The 23,079-nt window shown below is 44.8% G+C and overlaps 1 protein-coding gene across 1 annotated transcript in view; it reads left to right on the top strand.

Annotated features, from left to right (window-relative positions):
* LOXHD1 (lipoxygenase homology PLAT domains 1) overlaps positions 1–23,079 on the top strand; it is a 1,221,805-nt gene that overhangs the window by 829,746 nt on the left and 368,980 nt on the right. Inside the window, exon 21 of the mRNA XM_085629301.1 lies at positions 15,612–15,688. Within this exon, the coding sequence (XP_085485427.1) occupies positions 15,612–15,688 (77 nt within the window). The remainder of the gene's footprint in view (positions 1–15,611; positions 15,689–23,079) is intronic.

Genomic DNA, 23,079 nt, shown 5'->3' with positions numbered 1-23,079 from the left:
TGTTATTCTCCATTCCAAGCTGGCAAAACATGACATGTACGCTGCCCTTACAAATTGGACTGGTGTGTACTTTGCAGAAATCATTGCGGTAAAGACACCTTGTTTGCACAATTTTTGTCCAGGTTATAATCTTAGCCTATAATTGGGATAAGCACCCATTTTAGAATGAAGGAATTTACTTGAATTCAAAATGGCAGTTACATGTCATCTAAGAGCAATAGCCATAGAAAAACAAGAGTGATCCTGGAGAAGCAATGGGGTCTGCAACATAATTAAAGGGAGCAAGTGTTCATGACTGTCTCTATTAGCGCATATATGGTTAATTGAATATAGGGGTGTTAGAAAAGGGGTCACCGCAAACCTTTTGCCTTCGTCCTCCTATTTTTCTGACCTCCTTTTTGTTGGCCTTGGGACTCAGAGCAATTTACTACTGTTGATCAGTGCTTAAGTGTATGCGCTTTCCCCTAAATATGGTGACGTTGGTGTATACATGATTGGCATATTTAGTTTATATATAAATTCCTTGTAAAGTGGTATACCATATATTCAGGGCCTGAAATCTAAATGCTACTAGTGAATCTGTATCAATGGTTGTGCCACCCATACAAGTAGATTTCAAGCCTGTCTAAGGCCTGCCATTGCAAGGCCTGTGTGTGCAGTTTACCTCCACTTCGACTTGGCATTTAAAACCTCTTTCCAAACCATAAGCTCTGTAACTAAAAGGTAGGGCAAGTACTTTTAAGTGTTACATGTCCTAGTAGTGAAACACAGCATCATTCATTTTTCACTACTGTGAGGCCTACTTTTCTCATAGGCTAGCATTGGGAATTCCTTAATTCACTTTTAAGCTGTAATTTCTGATTGGAAAGGAGTAGCTGCATCACGTTTCATATCGTTGGAATGATATTAAGAAATCCTCTCTACTGGTAAAGTTGGATTTAATATTACTGTTTTAGAAATGCCACTTTTTGAAAGTGGACATTTCTTTGCTTTTACTGCTTTGCGTGCCTTGCAGCCTGTCTCTAATACATGTCTGGGGTAGGTGACAGCTACATTTTGTGCATTCCCACTTGACAGCCACATACATGGTGGGTATGACTGAGAACTCATCTGCATTCATCTGCATTCTGAAAGCTCTTCCTGGGCAGGAAGAGAGGGAGGCTGATGCTTACACCTGAATAGGCAGTATCCTGTTTCCCTCACAAAGGGCTGATTGCCCCCTACTGGTAGTCTGGAGCCAGGGCTGGAAAGAAAGGGGGACCTGTGCACTTCAATGGCCTGCATTGAAGTCATCCTCACTTCAAAGGCACAACTGGGTATAAGCAGTGGGGCTTTGACCCTACCTAGACAGTACACTACTGAACCTGTGGAGAACTCTGCCAAGAGAAGTAACTGGTGTGCTACAAGGATTGCTACTCTACTTGACTTCTGCTCTGTAAGAACTGCTTTTCTGCCTTGCTGCCCTGCAGCCTGCTGATCTCTGCCCTGCTGAGAACAAGGACTGTACCCATCTCACTTGAACGCAAAGTAACTCCAAGGGCTTGCTGACTTGCACCCAGTTTTGAAGTCTTAGGGTTATCAAAGACTTCCGCCAACCAATCTGGACTCTGCCATCTGTGAGTCCTGCCCTGCCAAGTGATGCCAATACAGTCATGGGCCCTTGAAAGGTGATTTCTGCTGTACAGAACCATCAAAATCGACGCAGTGATGACTTTGCAGTGATAGGAACCGAGGCATTGCCCTTTGATGCCAAAGCAGAAGCCCATCGACATCATCACTTCGACAAACTCTGCGGCTTGATGCCAATGGACAGCGTGGTTTGATGACTACACATTGTAAAGGTGTTCACCAATGCAGTCCTTGCATTGTAAAGGTGTTCGCCAACGAAACCTTCATCGTCTGCGTGGTTCGGAACTGGCGCATTGAATCTTCAACGACGATGCTTCCTGCATCCAATTTACTGCTGGCCTGCCCTACATTGCAGTCAGCCTTAAATTTGGATTTACCTCAAGTAGCCACTATGTGCTATTTGACTCTACACACTAGATTTTGATTTAATCGTTAAAAATTCATAACTCTTGTTCTACTTTTTGGATTTTTGTCATTTTGGTCTTCTTGTACTCATAAAAATATAACCTATTTGTCTAACACTGTGGAGTATTTTTGTGGTGTTTTCAATGTTCTACTGTGTGTGTGTGTGTGTTGCACAAATACTTTACACATTGCCTCTTTAGATAAGCCTGACTGCTTTTTGCCAGGCTACCAGAGGGTGAGCACAGGTTATCTCTTAGTGTGTATCTAGCTTACCCTGACTAGAGTGGTGGTTCATGCTTGTACAGGGTGCATACTCTTACAACCAGAGACCCCATATCTAACATAGGGTTATTAAGATTACAGCAACATTACATTTAGTGCACCTGGGGAGCAGTTCACATCTTGTTTGTGCACCTAAGCCAAATTTAGGAGTGCAAAAATTCATCCGTAGTCACGAAAGAAAAATCCAGATTCACTGGTTTGGACATTTAATCCGGCAGAGGATACACAGCACCACAAGAAATCCACCACTGTCACAGCTTTTGTACACTACTAAGTTTAGGAGGATCAACACATGTCTTAGGGGGTGCGTGTTGTGAACGTCGTGACCACCCACAAAGTACAGCGGTTTTGGGATTTACAAACCTAGAGAGTGTTTTTTTCAAACCCGGTTTAGACATGTACAGTAGGTGCCTAAATAGCTGGCACTGAGATACTGTTTATTAAAAACGTTTGATGGACTATTGCATATTTCTGCCATTTCTTGCTCCTGTTAATAATCCATTCTCAGGCCCTCTGCAGGTACACGTTGAGAAGATATGGAAGCCTGCATTGTAATCCACTGCATGCCTAGATTGCTAGCCGTACTCCTGGGGATATTTGTGATGTCTCTAAAAAGTGGAAAATCCACCAAATCATTGTAAGAAACCCACTTTTTAAAATGAGTCAGTGACCCTGGCCTTAAATGCCACATTTACATTCAACTCCTGGTGACTGATATTTAAAAGTTGGCTTGAAAATCATGAACTTCACCTTTGGCATGGGCACTAAGAGGACCACAGGACACTTGAGATGTGCTAGCCGTGGCCATGAGCACTGCACTCTCCCTACCACAGGAAGCAAGGACTTGCTTGACTGTGACTGTGACTGAGCCTAGCTCCTGGAACTGGTCTTGGTCAGTCACCCAGCTGACACAAGAGATGCTCCTCCAAGTTTCCTTGGCTACTCTGGCTTCCATGATTTGGACTGCCCTGCCACTTGCAGGCAGCACGAGAGACCAACTGGGCACTCTTCAAAAGAATACACCCTCTAATTTATGCCTGACAGGGGGCTCCTCCACTGCGAAGAAGAGCCAGTTTACAGACACAGAAGATGCAGGTTGTGTCTCCGATAACCAGGTGGAGCAGGCTTGAAGACAGGCACACGTTGCCTATGAAAAAGTGGATGGCTCTTGTTTGCAGCATGGAGCAAGTAGATCCTTAGAAGGCTCTAATCAGCGACCACTCAACCTCTCTGTATTTGGGTGATGCGGTGGAGGCCCTGCTAATTATTAGTGCGGTCTTCCAGCTTCTAAAGAATGAATAAGGGAATTTATAACAAGAGCAATCAATGTGGCTCAGAGAAGCAGCACAGAGTAGTATAACAAAAAAGGTGCTACTTTCACCAATCCACTTGTGAGCTTCCAAGTCAATCTTTCAGGCTGATCTAAGGAAGGCTTGTTTATCCAGGTTTATCCTTTCTGCTCTCAGAAGCAAGCCAGCTCCCTGAGGTGGTGGGGATACTTCATTGCAACTGAATGAGCTTTGTTAGGAGTGAGTAGTTTGGTTTTGTTTCATTTGGAAGTCTGTGAATATTTCATTGCTATCACTCCAGCTAGAGCTGGCACTAACAAAAGGCTAGGTAAGGTAGCTGCACTATGCAACCACCAGTAGATGACAGATTTAGTCTGAGGGCATAAAATGATAGCTCTCTTCTTCATCTGGGCATGTACTCCATCAATCAACCAACCAATAAATCAATCAGGGGCTTATAAAGCGCAGGCTACTCACCCAGGAAAGTGGTCTTAAGGTGCTGAGGGATTAGGTTGGGGGGGGGTCCGCATCTCCTGAAGGGTCACTGAGTTCCATCAAAGAAGCAGGTCTTGAGGTGTACTCTGAGTTAATGTCCCAGTTACAGCAGCGGTGGCCGCCACATAGACAAAGTGGTGGGGTGGGGGGAGAGGGTGCTGGGGAGGCACAAGAGGGGAAGTGTGGGGGGAGTTTAATAATATATATATTTTTTTAATTAAACTTACCTGCTGCCTTGTCGTGCCTCCAGGTTGGTTCTTCCTTGTCCCAGCAGACATTGGGACTACGTCACAGACTCCCTATCCAATCCCCGTGCTGCTCGAGAGCAGTGCGGGGATTGGCCAGAGCTGGCTGAAAAGACGCTCCGCTCAGGTCAGGAAGTCTGTGGGGTTTCTCCAGCTAACTGTTCAATACAGCTAGGTAAGAGAAACCTAAATGTGCATGTGTGTTTGGCCGGCATGAGATGGGACTTAGAGAATGCACATAGCACTCCTCCTCCCCCCTCCCATGCCCTGGCCCGGCCCCTCCCTGCACGTGTTGCCCAAGCCAGCTGCTTAAAAATAAAACGATAACGAAATATTGTTTTATTTTTTATAGTTGCTGGCTCTTAACCAGTGGGGCAACGCTCTTCAGCCATTGCGGAGTAGCCGCCCTTGAGCTACAGAGGGCAAGAACTTTGGTCCGGATTTAGAAGGGCGGTACATGTCTGCATGTTAGGCGCCCAACAGAAGCACACAGGATTATTCTCCGAGCGTGGTAAAGGGACAGAAGGGGTTAAATACAATTTATAACCAGAAATAGAAAAATACAACTATGGCAGCTCATCGGTGATAGACAACCACCAGTTTTTTGGTCTCTCGCCTAGCAGTGCAGTGCCCAGAACTTCTCACGCAGCGCGAGACCTTTAGTATCTGGAAAACGGGGTTTTCAAGCTGACCTAGGAATCGTACACGCTCGTGCGTGTGCTTTTCCTTATGTGCGACGCGATTGGCCTTTGCGTGCGTCTTTTTATAAAAGACTGCACGCAATAGGCCAAAGGCGGGAGCATTGCTCCACCCATGGCCTATTGGTGTCTATTACATGCTTGGTGCACGTAATAGACACCAATAGGCCATGTGGTTTCAATTATCGTGCCCAGACACGGGCCCGATAATTGAAACCACTTGTGACGCTGTGGTGCGCGCGCGTGCAGCACTTGCGGGCTTGTTTTGTATAATAGCGATCGTTTTCACTGCCGCTTGTTGGTTTAAGGCACCTCGCACACAATCCTTACTGGCACAGTTCTTAACCTCTTGGCTTCAATAGATGAGCTGTTTATACTGGTTATGTCCACAGCAGTACAGTCTCACTGCGGTGAATGTGGATGGTTCTTCCGCCTCAATGCACAAGAAAGTCCTTCTTCTGTAAGCATCAGAAGGATTTACTTTCTTTATTTCTTTATTTTTAAACCGGACATAAGAGAAAACTTCCCTCGCATCATAGTATGTATTTTTTTGTTCTTTTTCTTACTTGCATGTGCAGCGCGCTGACGTCACAATAACTGCTGTTACTTTGATTTGTGCTTGGGTGGGGGGGGGGGCATATCTGTGCACTCCACCCAACCCCTCGAGCACATATCTGTGCGTGAGCGATGCATCCCAAGAGGATCCTGTTGGTGATCGATCCTCTAAACACTATGAAAGATTTTGGGGGGCTGCACCTTGTGTACATCTTAGTGCTCCTCGCTCCTACAGGGTCAGCCTGGCCTATCGGCAGCTCATTCTCATTGGTCCATTTAATCTGCTGTGGAGAGTAAAGTTAGTCCTTGATGCCAACCATACGCAAACCTTCCATATTGAAGGTTCTAAAACCATCCTGCTTGACTGCGAGTGCCCATGTGGACGAGATCTATTTGCAGATCTGCTTCCTGTTTCACAGGAAGTGACCCAATCAAAATGGAAAGAAACGTCCTACAATAGGTTAATTGAAAACCACAAAATATTACTGTCTAGAAAAAGGCTGAGGCTGCTTTAGTTACCCTTTGGTATTTTAGCAATGGAGTTGCCATCAAGTGTGATGTGTGCGGTCACTGTAAGCCCTGGCGCTTCTTAACAGGTGTGTGCGCTGTCAGTGTCAATCACTGCTCCTCCTCTCGTGACCTCCTTCTCAAAGGCTTGTGGGCTCTCAGCCTCATTGTGTTTCTGATGGGTCCGGAATGCCGGTGGAGCCTAGCACTTCCTGTCATTAGCGAAGCTCCCACGTTTACTTCCAGCCATAGCCTAAGGCACATGGGATGCAACGGAGCCCTCTTTAGTCACATGGTTTGTATACTTCCTGCCTTGTCTTGGTCCCAGTTCCTACTTACCACGTCAGTCTGACATGGTCCCTCCGCTTGTCCCCATGTAGACCAGCCAGCAGGGGGCTACTGAGCTGTGTGCCTGCTCTCGCCTCTTGCAGCTGATGGTACTCTTTATGGTACCACGGTGATTCATAGAACCACCCTATCGCTATTATTATATTATGCACACTAGTTTCTTAATCAATCTTGCAGTAAACACCAAAGCGCCCAGGGTAGCAGCTGGGATGCAGGACTGCCTCTTTCCCGATATTGGTAACTGAACCGCAACTAAACTTGCGTTAAGTCCCACAAAGATAAAGATAAGTTTGACTACATTCAAGATGTCGTTATTAAAAATGTTACTTTGTATTTGTACAGTTATTCCAAGATCCTACAGCGTCATGGTTAAACAAGCATTTACAATGCAATAGGTCTCGCATTTGCGAGAGTTTAAGCTATTGGCATTGTTAAATGCCTTTTATTTATGTTTTAAAAATCAACACATAAATAAAAGGCATCGTCATCTACAATGCCAATAGCTCAAACTCTTGTAAATGTGAGACCTAGTGCATTGCAAATACTTGTTTAGCTTGTATGTGCTAGGTTAATATAGGAGATTTGAAGCTGCTAACTAAAAGTCTGATATGAGCACTTTCAAATAAACCACTGCAGAAATATCTAAAATCTTTTTGGCAAGGATTAAAAGCCGGTGGATTCCAGACAGACATATAGGCCTCAGTCCCAAACATATTCGTACACCGCTGTCTAACTTAGTTGGGCAAATAGCGATATTTACAAATTGGGCTATATGTAAATAGCTTTTTTTAGGTCGCATAGGGTCTGATTCGCAGAATCGGGTCGTTAGCTACCGCAAAAGGACTTTTCTATATGAACAAACCACAAAGTGCAATTCGATAACATGTTACCAAATCATCTTTTGGGTTTATGACCAAAGTCCGAATCGGTATTTGGGAGGGGTGTTGCTCTCTTTCATTGGAATGTATTAATGTGAATTCCAGTCTCAAAACATTAACCTTTTTTTTTTTTTGTCCTCATTTGCCATATCCCTCATTTTCTGCGTACACCGACCACCTAGCGTGCCCACCGGTAGAAGACATGATTAATTCCTCAACCGAACCTAAGCACGATGGTATATTGGTGGATGATGGTAAGCCAGAAGAGGAAACACATCCCGACTGGATTTTAATACCAGCTATAGGATCTAAATGGAGTAAAAACCGGACATTGAAGACCTAAGATCCTTGGGTTTTTTTTAGGCATAATCATTGGACCCGGGGGAAAAAAAAAAAAAAAAAAACCCCGCGCCCTATCTATGATGAATCAAAATGTCCCAAAATGCTCGATTGCCTTTGTTGCCTGGCCTGGCTAAGTCCATCTTTGATGTCTCGATCAGGGACGTCAGCCAGCCGGCATGCTGAGGCGCAGATGGGTCAACCCAGACTTTACAAATCTGTCTTCAAGCCAGAAGTATTGCATAGAATAAAAAGAGTCTGGCCTGACCCGTAATATTAGAGTCCAAACCAAAAACTATTAATGGCAAGGTGAGAGTCAGGTTGGCATCTAGCATGGAATTCAGCGATGTTATTACTTCATCCCAAAACCGGGCGATAGAGGGGCAATCTTTAAACATATGAATATCAGATGCATTGGGAAGATTGCATTTATTACACTTTTTATTTTGCTGGTACTTTGAAAGCCTTAACGGGGAGAGATAGGCCCGATGTACTGTGAAAAGATGGTTCCGTCTAAACCATGCAGGTTTCACAATTTTGTATAGTATGGAGAAAGATTTAATCCAGTCCTCTTTGCAATTATAGTCCAGATCTTTTCCCCAAAGATCATCAGGAAGGGTGAAATCGCCATCAATATCTTCGAGCAAACTCCAATACCACAAGGCAACCTCCTTACCCCCCCCTTTGCCGCTCTACCAGTAGTTGTTCTATGTTGCTAATGGCCCCCAAAGGAACCCCTTTTTCACCAAGAGCCCTGACCCAGCTTACAAGTTGTATATACTTAAATCTTGCCAATCCGGATCCAACCTTGCCCAGCAAATCGTCCCAAGATATTATGTCGCCTTCTAACAGAAGTTCCCCCCACCTTACAATTCCTGCATCCCTCAAAGGTATGGCCAGTTGGTCTTTCAGCCAGGCCGGTGGGCCTGGGGAGTCCCAGATTGGTGCATAGTTGGAATAATAAGAGAGCCCCAGGTTCTTCCTAACCGATGCCCAGGTCTTAGCCAAAGATTTTAAGATTTTTAATTTCACCTTTTTGAAAAAATTTTGGTCTACATATTTAAACAAAAATCCATCTAATGGTAGGTCCGCCCCCACTAGCATTGCATTATACATTAGCCCCAGTGAGATATTAGATGGAGACTTCAAGAGCATCCTTGAATATGAAAGCATAAAAGCCCATGCGTAATATTCTATATCTGGAAGTGCCAGCCCCCCCTTCTCTCTTCTCCTCCTCAGCTTTTTCCATGCAAGCCTGGTGGTTCTATAGTTCCAAATAAAGGAATTTATCTCTTTCTGACATCTGTTCAAGATTTTAGAGTCGAAAACCAAGGGGATAGTATTAAAGAGAAAAATGTATTTGGGCAGGATAGACATTTTAATAAGGTTTACCCTCCCAATGATGGAAAGTTGGAGATGGGCCCATGATTTTAAAAGATTCCGACAATCCTTAAATACTCGATCCATATTGCTTTGTGCAATATTTTCGATGTCCTGTGTTATCCAAATACCAAGGTATCTCATAGAGGAGGTCGTCTTCAGATGTTCACTGGCGATGTTCCATGCCATAATTTCTGTTTTTCCAGGGTTGATTTCATACCCGGAAAAGCGACCAAATTCCTCAGCCCTTTTAATAACCGTTGGGAATGCTAGACCCGGGTCAGATGTTAAAATAAGAATATCGTCTGCATACAGAGCGACCCTCCTCTCCCACCCCTCAAATCTAAATGGTGGAATATTCACGTCAGTTCTCAGGACCTGCGCAAAAGGTTCTATATACAGATCGAAGAGTAAGGGAGAGAGAGGGCAGCCCTGCCTGGTACCTCTCATAATAGTAAAAGGCTCTGTTAAGACTCCATTGATTAATAATCTAGCTGATGGTGCCCCGTACAACAGAGAGATAGTGCGTCAAAAAAATTTCCCAAAATTAAATTTCTTCAAAACCGCGTCCAGGTAACTCCAATTAACCCTGTCAAACGCTTTGGTAGCATCCAACGTAAGGGTTGCCAAGGGAGTGGAAAAAGTAGTGGCGATATCAATTGCGCCAATCAGCTCCCTTGTCAACTCAGCCAGTTGTCGCCCTTTTATAAATCCCTTCTGGTCTTGGTGTATAATAGACCCAATTACACTCCCTAATCTTGCTGACAAGATGGTTGCAAAGATTTTATAGTCACTATTGAGGAGTGAGATTGGCCGATATGAATCGCACTCACACGGGTTTTTACCTGGCTTGAGTATCAACACAATGATTGCCTCATTCCATGACTTGGGAGGAGTATTGCCCTTGACTAAGATCTCGTTAAAGAGGGCCGTAAGTGTTGAAACCAAAGTTGGTGAGAGCACCCGGAAGATCTCACCAGGTAAGCCATCGGGACCTGCTGCCTTCCCCTTTTTAAGTGAGCCTATGGCTGTGATGACTTCAGCCTCTGAGATTTCCTTCTCCAAATATTTGCTTTGAATCTCAGTGAAAGTTGGCAGAGGTATTTTCCCCAGCCAAAGATCTCTTGCATCTTGGTCCTCAACGATGTCCTCTTTGTAAATGTCTCTAAAAAATTCCAGAAAAGCGTTGCCTATGTCTGAATTAGAGGATCTAAGGTCTGTCTCGCCTTCCACTTTTATCTCTCTAATATAGTTTTTAGCCTGATCTGCTTTCACTTTCCAGGCCAACAGCTTCCCTGCAACTTCCCCTAGCTCGAACTGGGCAAGTTTACTCACCTCCCACCTCCTTGTGACCCTCTCTTGAAGGATAAATTCCATCTGATTCTTGAGATCCAAAAGCCTATCTTGCTCAACAACTGAACCCATAGAGAGGCCAAGATTTTGTTCTATTACCTTCATCTCAGATTCTAAAGCTGTGAGCTTTTCCCTATATATCTTCCGCCTATAAGAGGCTCTGTTGGTAATGACGCCTCTGAGAAATGCTTTCAGTGCCTCCCATACCATAGTTATTACAGCAGAATCCAAATTTATCTCCAAAAAGATTTTACTTTCATCTGCTAAATGCTTGATTTCATCTTCATCTAATAATATCGTACGATCGAAAGACCACGTTGCATATCTAGGCTGCTGATCACCTCTTAAAGAAAATGAAATAGCTGAATGATCAGACAAGTGAGACGGGAGATAGTCTATTGAAATCACCGAACTATTAAGTGAGAAACTGAATAATGCATAATCTATTCTGGACTTCTGCTTATATTTAAAGTTCCGAAAGGAAACCCCCAGTTTGTTTCCCGATCTCTCTCTCCAAATATCTGCTAGCCCCAACTGCGTCATAATTGAAATCAATGTTTGTCTAGAATTAGATAGAACTTGGGCTCTGGAGCTACTTGATTTATCTAGTTTGGTATTGATAACAATATTACAATCTCCCATCCATATTATAGGGTCCTGGTATGTAACCAGATGGTTTCTTATACAATCCAGATAATAAGGATCATCTTGATTGTGCCCATAATATCCTACTAGTATGTAGACCTGCCCATATACTAAGATACGAGTTATAATCCACCTACCACTTTGATCTTCTTTATGACCCAAAATTTGCACTTTCACTGATTTTTTGAAGATGATAATAATCCCTCGTATGTTTGCATTGTGGTCCGTGGATATACATTTATCGATCCATCTCTGTTTCCCCAAGATTTCAGAGGCTTCAGTCCTAAGAAGATGTGATTCCTGAATGACAATAATCTGCGCGGGGGAATCTCTCAAATACTGGAAGATACGATCTCTTCTGCTCCTCACGCGCAGACCATTAACATTCCAGGATAAATACCGTATAACAGCCATGACCTTAAGTAGCTACCCACCACCACCCAAGCACACTAACCATCCCTTCCATATAGCTTGCAATTGACAATTGAGGATTATTTGAGGTTTCAGCCAAATTTGGGGACATCTTGATCTTAAAGAGATGTGACAAATGAGAATTTTTAATTTGATCCCATCACCAAACCCCCTTCCCCGCCACCCCCCCCTGGAAAACCCTCCCTTACTTTCTCATTAACCTTTTATCACCTCCTCAAAGCAGGTGGTTAGCCATTTGCAAATGGGAAAGGCTCCCCAAGTTATTCCTTACCCTTTGTGAATGTTGACAGAAACATTTTTGAATAGTAGGCAGTGTTCACAGGGACCGCTGCCTGCTCTAAAAAATGAGATATACTTTTCAAATATTTATTTTAACGCAACCAATTTTCCTTTAGGAAAACGGGTTGCGTTTAAAAAAAATGCTTTTTTTAAAAGCAATTACAGACAAGGTATTCTGCTTACCTCAGCAGGCCACCATCCCTGTGATGGCTGCGATTCAGAGTCAGAGGCAATATGCAACCAGCCTCACTAATATTCATCAAGTATGTCTAATTGCGACCCCACTAGGAATCTTCCATTTCAAACCGACCTACACCACAAAGACACATGGGGCAGATTTACAAGCCCCTTGCGACACTTTTGTGCCGACGTTGCGTGACGTTTATGATGCAGTAGTGGTGTAAACAATGCAGCCAATTTACAATGTGACGCATCTAGGGAGATGCGTCACGTTGTAAAGTGCTGCATCACATTTTACCTGCGTCAGGTATCATAGATGCAGGGTGGGCGTTCCCACGCAGGAAAGCCTCATAGAAGTGACGCAGTGAAATCTACAAGATTTCACTGCGTAACTTCTAGGATGCCACTACGTCAAAACCTTACGCCTGCTGGAAGCAGGTGTAAGGAGTGACGCAGTACAATGTGTATAGGCCTTCCCACGCATTGCTGGAGTTGTGTTGTGCTTGTGACACGACTCAAGCAATGCATGACTTTTGGACCAACAGATGCTTCAGAATTTCTGATGCATCTGTCAATCCTTGCGCCATAGTGCGCTCTATTGTAAATACGGCGCATCCATGGTGGCACAAGGGTATCGCAGGCTTTCTAAGTATTTATTTTCATGCCTTGAGTCCACCTACTTACATAGATTGGGGTGCATGTGTGCACAAAATAAAATAAGAAAATAAAAACTTACCTGAATGCGACGTCCTTCGCTCCTCTTCTCACCACCGGAGCTGGAATAGGGGTGGGCGGAATTTGCGAAATTCACTTTTGCAAATTATCGCGAAAATGTTAAAAATCTCCGCAAACACGCGGAAATATCGCGAAGATGCGGAAGTTTTTTTCCCGCCCGTTCGCGGTATTTTCTGCGTGATCGCGGCTCGCCAACTTACCCATGCGGTTGCTCGTGGTCGCGGCCATCTTGTTTTTACTTGTCTCGCGGTGCATGATCGCGAGAAGAAAGATGTGATCGCGCGATGAATGGCGTTACTGCGGGCGCGAACTGCCACGAGACAGCGCAAATGGCTACCAACAATCCAACTTCTCGTGGAGAACACGACCGGATCGGGAATTCTTGTCGGTGAACGGGGGGATTCAGGTAAGGCGATCGCGCGCACGTGAGAATGTATTATTTTACAGCGCGAGCAAGCAAAAAATTTCCGGTAAAATGCAGATTGTGGAAATTTTGACATTTTCGCGCTCTCCGCGACACGCGAAAATGTCAAATTATCGCAATTTCCGCGAGCGGAGCGGAATTTTAGCCCAGGCCTAAGCTGGAAGCAGCATTTCCCTTCACCAATTAGGGCACTGCTCTCATGCAGCATAAGAGCAGGGCCCTGATTGGAGGGAGAGGCCTTACTAGGCGCTCCACAGCGCTTTGGAGGCTTTGGCTTGCTCTAACCCAGCTGTGTTAGATCTGTTTAAAATGCGCATGTGTGGCTGGCTGGCCCAAGACTGCCAGCTAAAAAGACATGCACACTTTAAACAGTGCTATACCCGCCCATCCTCCTCCCTGCTGAGTGGCATGCTGCTGTCACTCAGCAATGGCCCCGCCCCCATCCTGATGTTCTGTTCAGGACGGGGAAGAAAAATAAAATGGTAATAAATTACCATTTTATTTTTCTGGGGTTTGGGGGAATTTTAAGTGGGGGCGACGCTCCTCCGCACCAACGGACGAGCGGCCCCTGGCTTAATTTTGAGTTGACAGAATTGCAAATAATCATTTAAATTTCATTTTCCAATATTTTGAGTTATTTTCGTTTTTGCAAATTCCTAAACAACTGTTATTTATACCAGTCTTGATATATAGTTGTGGGATAAAGGAATATTACTCCAGATATCCACTTCACTTTCACCCTGCTCTGAGTTTGACTTTAAAGTGATTGGTATAGTGGCATATAATGTGACTAGATTTTTAAAGTGATGTATATTTACACCAAAACTCTAATTTATGAGAATTGGGCTGAAAGATTGTTTAGGACCCAGTATTTAAACATATCTTGAATTCACTGAAAAAGCACAAACATTAAAAAATGTTTAAAAAAGTACAACAACTGTTTTAATCACAGAGAGAGTGTAGAAAAAACACGGTTTTTATAATGTTAAAATGACTAATATTAAAAATTATGCATTGAATTTTAAGTCATTTGCTACTGAATTCTCAAAACTTTTGAGAATAATACTTTCACAAATGAATGTTAAAAACATGGTCCGAACACGAAAAACAACATTTCAAAGGTCTCTGTCTTTTACAGTTAGAAAAAGTCAAAGTTCAAAGAAAGTTCACAACTGACTTTGTCATTCTGAGGATAAATGATGTGTGTCACTATTACCTAGACGAATGTTGCTCACTCTATCTACTTCAGGCAGATGACCTAGATCTCCACAACTGGAACCCAACTCACTACACTGCCATAATGGCGTGTGGGATACGCGTTTTTGGAAATGCGCAGATGTATTTACAAGATGAATCTCCAGATCTGCGCCAGTAAAACTATTGTTGAATAAGGTCAACAACCTCTGGTGCAATTTAAAAATTCCTTAAATTGATCTACAACAAAAATTAGTGACATCGAATGTGACAAATGCCTTGCTCTAGGGGTATGTTTCTTGCTACTGCTCTGTGTGGAATGGTCCATCTAGCTGTTGGTGAGATATCCTTAATCTGTTGGTTTTTAAAGCGATATATATTCAAATGTGAAAGATTTCTTCTAAAAATCACACAAAATTATTAAATGGGTATCTTCTTTTTCAAATGAAAAAGATTTTCAAACTAAAGTCAGAGGCTAATAAATATGTGGACCTGACAATGCAGTACTTCTTGAGACCCCGCCCACCCCCACCCCCCCGCATTTCCAAAAACCACTGTCCCCGGGGATGTCATACAAAGTCCTATGAAAGGGGATTTATCAGAGCATTGAAATGATACAATTCAGCAGATGTCTCGCTTGACTCCACATTTAATCTGTGCACAGAGGTACACAGATGGTGGAGCTCCCTCGATGCTAATTACTTATTGCATATGTGTAGCTACCTAGGGTGATGTGTTTTTCATGTTTGGAAAAACGGGTAAGTAATCTTGTATTGTTGTCCAACAATAACTGCCACCTGAACCCCCCCACCCCAAAAAATTCGACCAGACCTATTAGCATATAGGTCGGTTTGCAAATTTGCCAGACTGTTTGCAAAAATACTGTTTGTAAATGGCGACCATTATTTTGCGACAAATGCTACGTACATTTAGCCCAAAGTGCTGCTGTTGATTCGCAGAATCTGAAGCGTGGGAGTAGATTGACTACATCTTCTAACTGGTGGGTGATAGGCATTGCAGAACGAGAATACTTGTAACATTCCCACCTTTATAAGTACCTACAAACTTTTCAGGAATTTTCTCACTCTGAAACAGTTGCAGATTTACTCAGTCTAATGGAGAAAATCGCTTTTGATGGTAAGAAAGGGAGAGGATTCCTCCAAAATAGTTTCCCACATATAAACAAAAACAGAAAAACAAAATTCTGTGAAAATAGTATACACATAAGCATGACATTTCGGCAAGTACAAATGCAGGTTGATTTGTGTGTCATGGGCACGTGAAATGCTAATTGTTTTGTTTATCCATTTGTGCCATAGGTGGTTTGACAGGAACGAAGACGACGGTCACATCGTTCGTGAGCTGGTTCCAGCTGGGGATTCACCAATGCTGAAAAGTAAGACTTTTATTCAGTTCTATGACTTCCTCATTTTATCACTTTCAAAAGCAGCACAATGCCAGTGGCATAGCAAGGTGTGCGGGGGTGGTCCGCTCCGGGCGGCATGAGTTTTGGGGGCAGCTCTTATCTGCGGCTGCCGTGGGGGAGCAAACGCAGGAATCGCCAGCCACCCGCCCCCCGCTCTTACATGCACACGGGAGGCAAAAGGTCTAGCTACGCCACTGTTCAACGCATATATGTCAGGTCACAAAGGTATTTTGAAGTTTGTAAAATAGTACTCCTGTAGTTCTCTTTTACGTGTCCCTCCACGCCTTTGTGTATTTTCTCAAAACACATAAAATGTGAATAATCATATATAATTAGTACAAATATGCCCTCTTTGGACTGAAGGTCCATTAGTCATTCTGAGAATAAAGCAGACTTGTGTGAACATTGTTATAAGGATTGTGTACAAAATGTGTAGTAAATGGAATTACTATCATCATCTCAGAACAAGGATTCAGAAATGTCTTTTCTAAGGCACTTGGTTTATATACTAAGGGCAAAGCCACCCTGCTATTAGCCAATGACCTACCAACAATGCCTGGCTTTGTGCATGAATCACATCAACTGCACATGTAATAATAAAGTGCTCTCTTTCTCCTTGAATGTCGGTAAGAATATGTTGCCCCTTCAATTACCAGTGTTTGCACTGGGGGTGAGGGGAATGCTGCTTTCTTCCTGTGGAATTTGGCGACTCTGCGTTACTCTTGTAACGTGGAATTCCGGACAAATTCCTCCAATCACTGCGTGGAAGATTTTTCCTGCAAGGCTCCAGACCTGCGAGCTGGCACGTGTGTGCAAGATTTAGCATCCCTTACTGAGATTTTCTAACTAGAACAGTTATGGTCAGAGGGCTGCTTTTCTAATAGGTGTGCTGAAGCTCGAGTAGATTTTCTACTCGAGCGGCAGGAAAATCAACCCGAATGGCCGAGCACTCTTGCTAAATTGCAGCGCGAGCAGGGCACTATGCATATATATTTTTTTAATTATGTTTATTGACATTTTCTAACATAATCAAAATGTAATCGGCATTGCTTATCATGAGAATCAAACCATTGACAAGTATATGGTCCTTTGACATATGATATATCATTTCGATGACATTGTTTTTATATTGAACCCCTCCTTGCGCCCCAGTCCCTGCACACATAATTAAATTATATAATATCATACATTCCGCTTCAATGGTCCCTTCAATCGCTTACTTCTGAGTCTGGATCCTCCCTCGGGGGCTCGCACACATTCCCACAATAGGCATTCCATCCTCCCCATATCAGAGACCATTTTTTTGGGCACCCTCTGTGAATATATACTGTCTTTTCAACAATCATTGCATTATCCATGGCCTCACTCCACTGAGGAAGGGTAGGAGTCTGTCGGGACCCCCATTGCTGTGCTATATTTCTCTTCGCCAGCATCATACCCGGTGTTACCCATGTTTGCGCTCTACGAGTCAGGTCCGTCGGCTCCTATACGTTAAGGAGACATCTCCTTGGGTCTGGGAGAATCGTAATTTTTGTGACCTGCGAGAGGGTGCGCATGACTGCCTTCCAATAACAGACAATTGCGGGACATAGCCAGAGGGTGTGAAAGAGAGTCCCCTCTTCTCCACATTGAGACAAAGCAGTGAGTCCGTCCAATGCAGTTTATGTAATAGTGTTCGGGTGTAATAAGTACGGTGTAGGATTTTTATTTGTATCAACTTTAGTTGTGAAGATATCGCTACTGTCTTAGGGGATGAGAGCGCGTCCTGCCAGTCTGTGTCGTCTAATTCTCCTATCTCTGCTTCCCATTTGGATTTGAGGGCTTTCAGGGGTTCCGGCTGGTTGTTTATTATTTTCCGATATGTTTGAGATATGGCTTTTTTGTTGAGATGCTCTGTGAGAAGTCTGTCTTCTAGCGGTGACGACTCCGCTAGCTGTGTGCCTGGTGGGATTGCGGCCATGAGAGCGTGTCTGATCTGTAGGTATCGTATTTTTCAGTATCCGACAAACCATATGTAGCCTGTAGGTGAGCAAATGTGACTACTTCTTTTTTCTTCCACAGATCCCCGACTCATGAGATTCCTATCAAGTCCCATTGGCGAAAGCCCTTAGTATTACGTAGCATACCTAGTCATTTTGTGTCCCATAGTGGCATCGCCTGTGTTATCTTTCCCTCCCATCCTAACGCACGTTGAGCCTCAAACCAGATTTTTACCGTATGGGCTGTTGGGCCCGTAAGATTATGCCTTCTAACCTTGTTGTACAACGCACCCATTATTCCTACAGTGTCTAGCAGATGTCTATCCATGCGATAGGCCGGGTCGTCACCGGGAACGTGTAGCCACTGGTTCACCACCGTGAGCTGCGAGGCCCAGTAGTATATCTTGATATTGGGGAGCGCAATACCCCCATCTTACCAGCTCCTTGTTAATTTGTGGAGTGCCATCCGCGGGGTTTTCCCATCCCACAGTAGACTGGTCACTTCTGTGTTTATTGCTTTGATGTATGCTGGAGATACTGGGAAGGGAGTGTTCTGCAGTGCATACAGGAACCTGGGGAGCGCCATCATTTTAAAAAGAGCCGCTCTTCCCAGAAGTGTTAGTTGAATTGCGATCTATCAGGTGTATACGTATATCCCTAGGTATTTAAATCCATTTTCCGCTATCTGTATTACACATCCACTTGGGAGCTGCGTTGGGGAACCCTGCAGTACATAAAGGTCTGACTTTGCCCAGTTAATGGTATACCCAGTGACCCGCCCATACGACCTACAGATGTCTAGGAGACTATTAATGGAGCACGCCGGGGATGCCAGCTATAATAATATGTCATCCGCATATAGGGAAATGCGGTCCTCCCATCCCATTGCCCATCTCAGGCCACGGATCACCAGGTCCTGACGTATCCATGCCGCCAATGGTTCCAAAACCAGCGCAAACAGAAGCGGCGCGAGGGGGCAGCCCTGTCGTGTTCCCCTCCCCAACGGGAAGTCGGTTGATATATGGCCATTCACCACCACCTGCGCCAGCGGTCGCGTGTATAATAGTTGGATCCAGGCACAGATCTTGAGTCCGAATCCCTAGTGCTGTAAAACTGCAAATAGGAATGGCCATTCTACCAAGTCAAACGCCATACTGGCATCAAGAGACAGAATGACGGCATCTTCCCCTATGGTGGACCGACGCGCGATGACCCCATGGAGTCGTCGCAGATTAAGGGCGGTATTACGATTCGGCATAACCCTGACTGATCCGGGGGCACCACTGTTGCTAGGTGTGCCTGCAGCCTCGTTGCCAACACTTTAGCCAAGATCTTGGCTTCGGCATTAATCAAGGAGATTGGTCTATAGGACGTGCATTTGTGCGGCGGTTTGTTTGGTTTATGAATAGCCACTGTAGTGGCCAGCCTCTGATCTCTGGGGAGGATCCCCTTCTCTAGGCTGTCGTTGTACATATGCAGTAGACGAGGAACAAGCTGCGTTGCTGCTTTTTTATATAATTCCACTGGGATCCCGTTCGGTCCTAGCGCCTTCCCGGTGTGGAGTGCTGCTATCGCGAATGTTAACTCTTCCGGCTCTAAGTCTTTCTCGAGGGCCTCAACCGCAGATGGAGCCAGTACGGGCATTTTTATGTCTTTGAGAAATTCTAGATTGTCCTCCACTGTAGCCGAGGCCTCTTGTGTATATATCTTTCTGTAATGCTCCGCTAGTGCCCCCGCGATCCGCTGGGGATCCGCAGTTAAGCTACCGTCTTCTAATTGGATTTGCGCCACCCATCTAGTAGCCCGCTCCTCTTGTTCCAGCCAGGCCAGTAGCCTACCCGCCTTGTCACCTAGTTCATAAATAGTATGCTGTGTCTTGAGGTGTCTAGTTTTCGCCATCTCCCACATATATGACTTGTATTCTTGTCGCACCATGTGCACCCTATGGGTCGTATTTCCACCTGTATGCAACACGTGGTCTGCTTCTGCCAGGGATACCTGCCGCTAAGGACCCTCTATTTCCTTCTTCTGGGATTGTTTGTAGTTCGTCACTATCGAGATGACCTGTCCCCGAAGGACTGTTTTATAGGCTTCCCATAGTGTCGTAGGGGATGTCACTAAGTGCTCATTTCCTGCGAAAAAATTTTGGGTCGTCGCCAGGAGGGCTTTACTGATTTTCCAGATTTTTAAATACCCTGGATGGAGTGGGAACAGCCTATGTTTCTTCAATGTGGAGGCAGCGTAGGCAACAAGCACTAGCGAATGGTCCGATATACCCCTGGGCAAGTGTGTTACCTCTGTCACTCCCATGAGCCCCGTCCCTAATTTAAAGATATAGTCTAGTCTGGAGAGGGTATTGTGCGCCCCAGAGTGGAATGTGTATTGCCGCACTGTCGGGTGTAGAGTTCTCCATACATCTATTAGGCCCAGTGCCTCAATGAATTCGTGTAACTTAGGATTAGTAGTGCTGGGTTCTCTGGGTGGCAGTCTATCTACGGACGCATCCATCGTCGCATTGAAATCACCTCCCATTTTTAATTGTCCGTGCGGAAGTGACAAGAGGAATTCCCCCAAATCCAGGAAGGCAGTCTGGTGTAGCGCCGGGGGGACATATACTGATACCAAGTTATAGGTTTTTCCCTCCCACTGGCAGGTCATTGAAGCCCTTGTTCATCTTTTCGGGAGTCAATAACTATTAGTGTGAAGCGTTTATTGATTAGTATACCCACTCCCTGTGACCCTGAGGTAAAATCGGAATGCACCACCATTTTGAAGCCCCATCTATCTAGGGCTCTACAGGCCGATCCTGTCAAGTGGGACTCCTGGAGAAGCCCCACCGCCGGCCCTTTGCGCTTCAGATATTGCAGCACCAGCCCTCGCTTTATTTTGTCCCCCAGGCCATTCACATTCCAGGACAACACTTTTAAGGGGGGACTTGTGGCTTATCTATCATCTATGTCAGTGCGGTGTTGTGCAACACGTGTATCTCCCATCACATCAATGCCATAAACGTCATCTATCAACATACTGTATATGATAATCAAACCTAAAACTAAACTTCTAATGAACTCAATGAACCTTACCCCTCCCCCCACCCCCCTTCCTGCCTCCCTGCATCGCGGACTTAAAACTACCCGCCACCCCAACTGAGCAGAGTGCTTAATCCCCATAACTGTATACTTGCGTAGGGGGGGGAAGAGTCACTCCTTGTTCTCAGCCCACTCCCCGATTATCTCAAAGTTCGGTGCGAAAAGTCTATAATGCAAAGTATTTCGACCCAGTCTCCAAATATTATAGCTGAAGCGCCCGCTGTGTCGTCGACGGGAGCCCACGGCCACGCCGGGGCCCGACGCCCGTGAATCAGGCTGAACTCCCTGTCTCAGTCTGCTGTGATCCCTCTGCCGCTCCCAGTCTGTCTTCTCCTGACAGTGACGGTGTTTGGGATTGGAATTTAGGCCTGGTTCCCGGTCGCTTTATGTCTTTCGCTGGTTGCCAGCCTTCCAGCCAGTCAGAGGCTTCTGCCGGCGTGTTAAAAAACCATGTCTTTCCTTCCGCCTCAACTCTCACCTTCGCCGGGTATAACATTGCATATTTGAGTTCACGGTTGCGGAGTTCCCTTTTTATATCCATGAAGTCCCGTCGTTGTTTAGTTACTGCGGCCGTATAATCCGGGTACAGCGCTACAGTGCCATTGCCCACTCGTATTGGAGGAGCTACTCTTGCAGCCTGCAGGATTGTGTCCCTGTAGCGGTAGTTGAATATACGTGCCAGGATCGGTCGTGGGGAGGCCCCCGGTCGGGGCCTTCCTCCAGGAACTCGGTGTGCTCTTTCCATCGAGAAGAAGCTGGACAGCCCACGTGGCTGTAGCTGGTCTGTGATCAGTGTTTCGACAAGAGGTCCAGTGCCGGCCCCCTCACACTCTCCGGTATCCCGACCAGTCGTATATTATTCCTTCTAGATCTCCCCTCCTGATCATCAAGCTTCGCAATGAGCTGCTTTTGCGTGACTTCCAGTGTCTGTATTATGTTCTTCAACACTACCGTGTCCTTAGCGAGAGTCTCCGTGGTCGTTTCGACCTCAGTATGCATATTTAACGTCCGTTGGCGGAAGTCCGCAGAATCTGACTGAGTTTTTATGTAACTCTGCTTAATTCTGCAGAGTGAAACTCTATGAGTTCCACCCAGCCCTACTTTGCACCAACCTTTACCTGTTATTACTGGTGATATCTCACCTAGGTTTTAGTGAAACTGCTGTTATTGCACTCTTTGACCCTCAGATAGTATCACAAACAAATCCTTATATGACTTTTGTCCCTGTTGAATTCACCAGAAGTGACATGCCACAGCCCTTGACCTTGAGTAAATGAAAAAAGCATAAGTACAGAATCTTGCAGAAGCCTATAGATGTCACCAGAAGTGATCTCACACAGCCCTTGACCCTGAGTAAATGAAAAAAGCATAAGTACAGAGCCTTGCAGAAGCCTAGTGATATCACCAGAAGTGATCTCACACAGCCCTTGACCTTGAGTAAATGAAAAAAGCAGAAGTACAGAATCTTGCAGAATCCTGGTGACATCACCAGAAGTGAAATCACACAGCCCCTTGATGCTGAGTAAATTAAAAAAGCGGAAGTACAGAGCCTGAGTAAATGAAAAAAGCATAAGTACAGAGCCTTGCAGAAGCCTAGTGATATCACCAGAAGTGACCTCACACAGCCCTTGACCCTGAGTAAATGAAAAAAGCAGAAGTACAGAATCTTGCAGAATCCTGGTGACATCACCAGAAGTGAAATCACACAGCCCCTTGATGCTGAGTAAATTAAAAAAGCGGAAGTACAGAGTCTGAGTATATTAAAAAAGCATAAGTACAGAACCTTGCAGAAGCCTAGTGATATCACCAGAAGTGATCTCACACAGCCCTTGACCCTGAGTAAATGAAAAAAGCATAAGTACAGAACCTTGCAGAAGCCTAGTGATATCACCAGAAGTGACATCACACAGCCCTTGACCCTGAGTAAATGAAAAAAGCATAAGTACAGAATCTTGCATAATCCTGGTGACATCACCAGAAGTGACATCACACAGCCCTTGACCCTGAGTAAATTAAAAAAACATAAGTGTAGAACCTTCCAGAAACAGACACACAGAAAAAGGGGTCGTGGGTGAGAGTTCAATTCTTGTTTGCCCATAGTTCATACTCCTACCATTAGTTATGGTGTCACAAATGTATTGCTTCTAGTTCCCTGCTGGTGCTTGCTTCTTCCCTCTCTTGGGCAAAAGAGCCTCAAGAGGCAGCTTATCTGAAGGCAGTTCTGGTCTCAAGAACATAACAAACACTGGATCCTATCTGTGACCTTCCAGACCCCTCAAGGCAGTACACGCCT

This window comes from Triturus cristatus, chromosome 2_1, assembly GCF_964204655.1.
Source record: "Triturus cristatus chromosome 2_1, aTriCri1.1, whole genome shotgun sequence".
NCBI lineage: Eukaryota > Metazoa > Chordata > Amphibia > Caudata > Salamandridae > Triturus > Triturus cristatus.
Note: the sequence above shows the minus strand (reverse complement) of the source record. Positions and strands in the feature narration are given on the sequence as shown.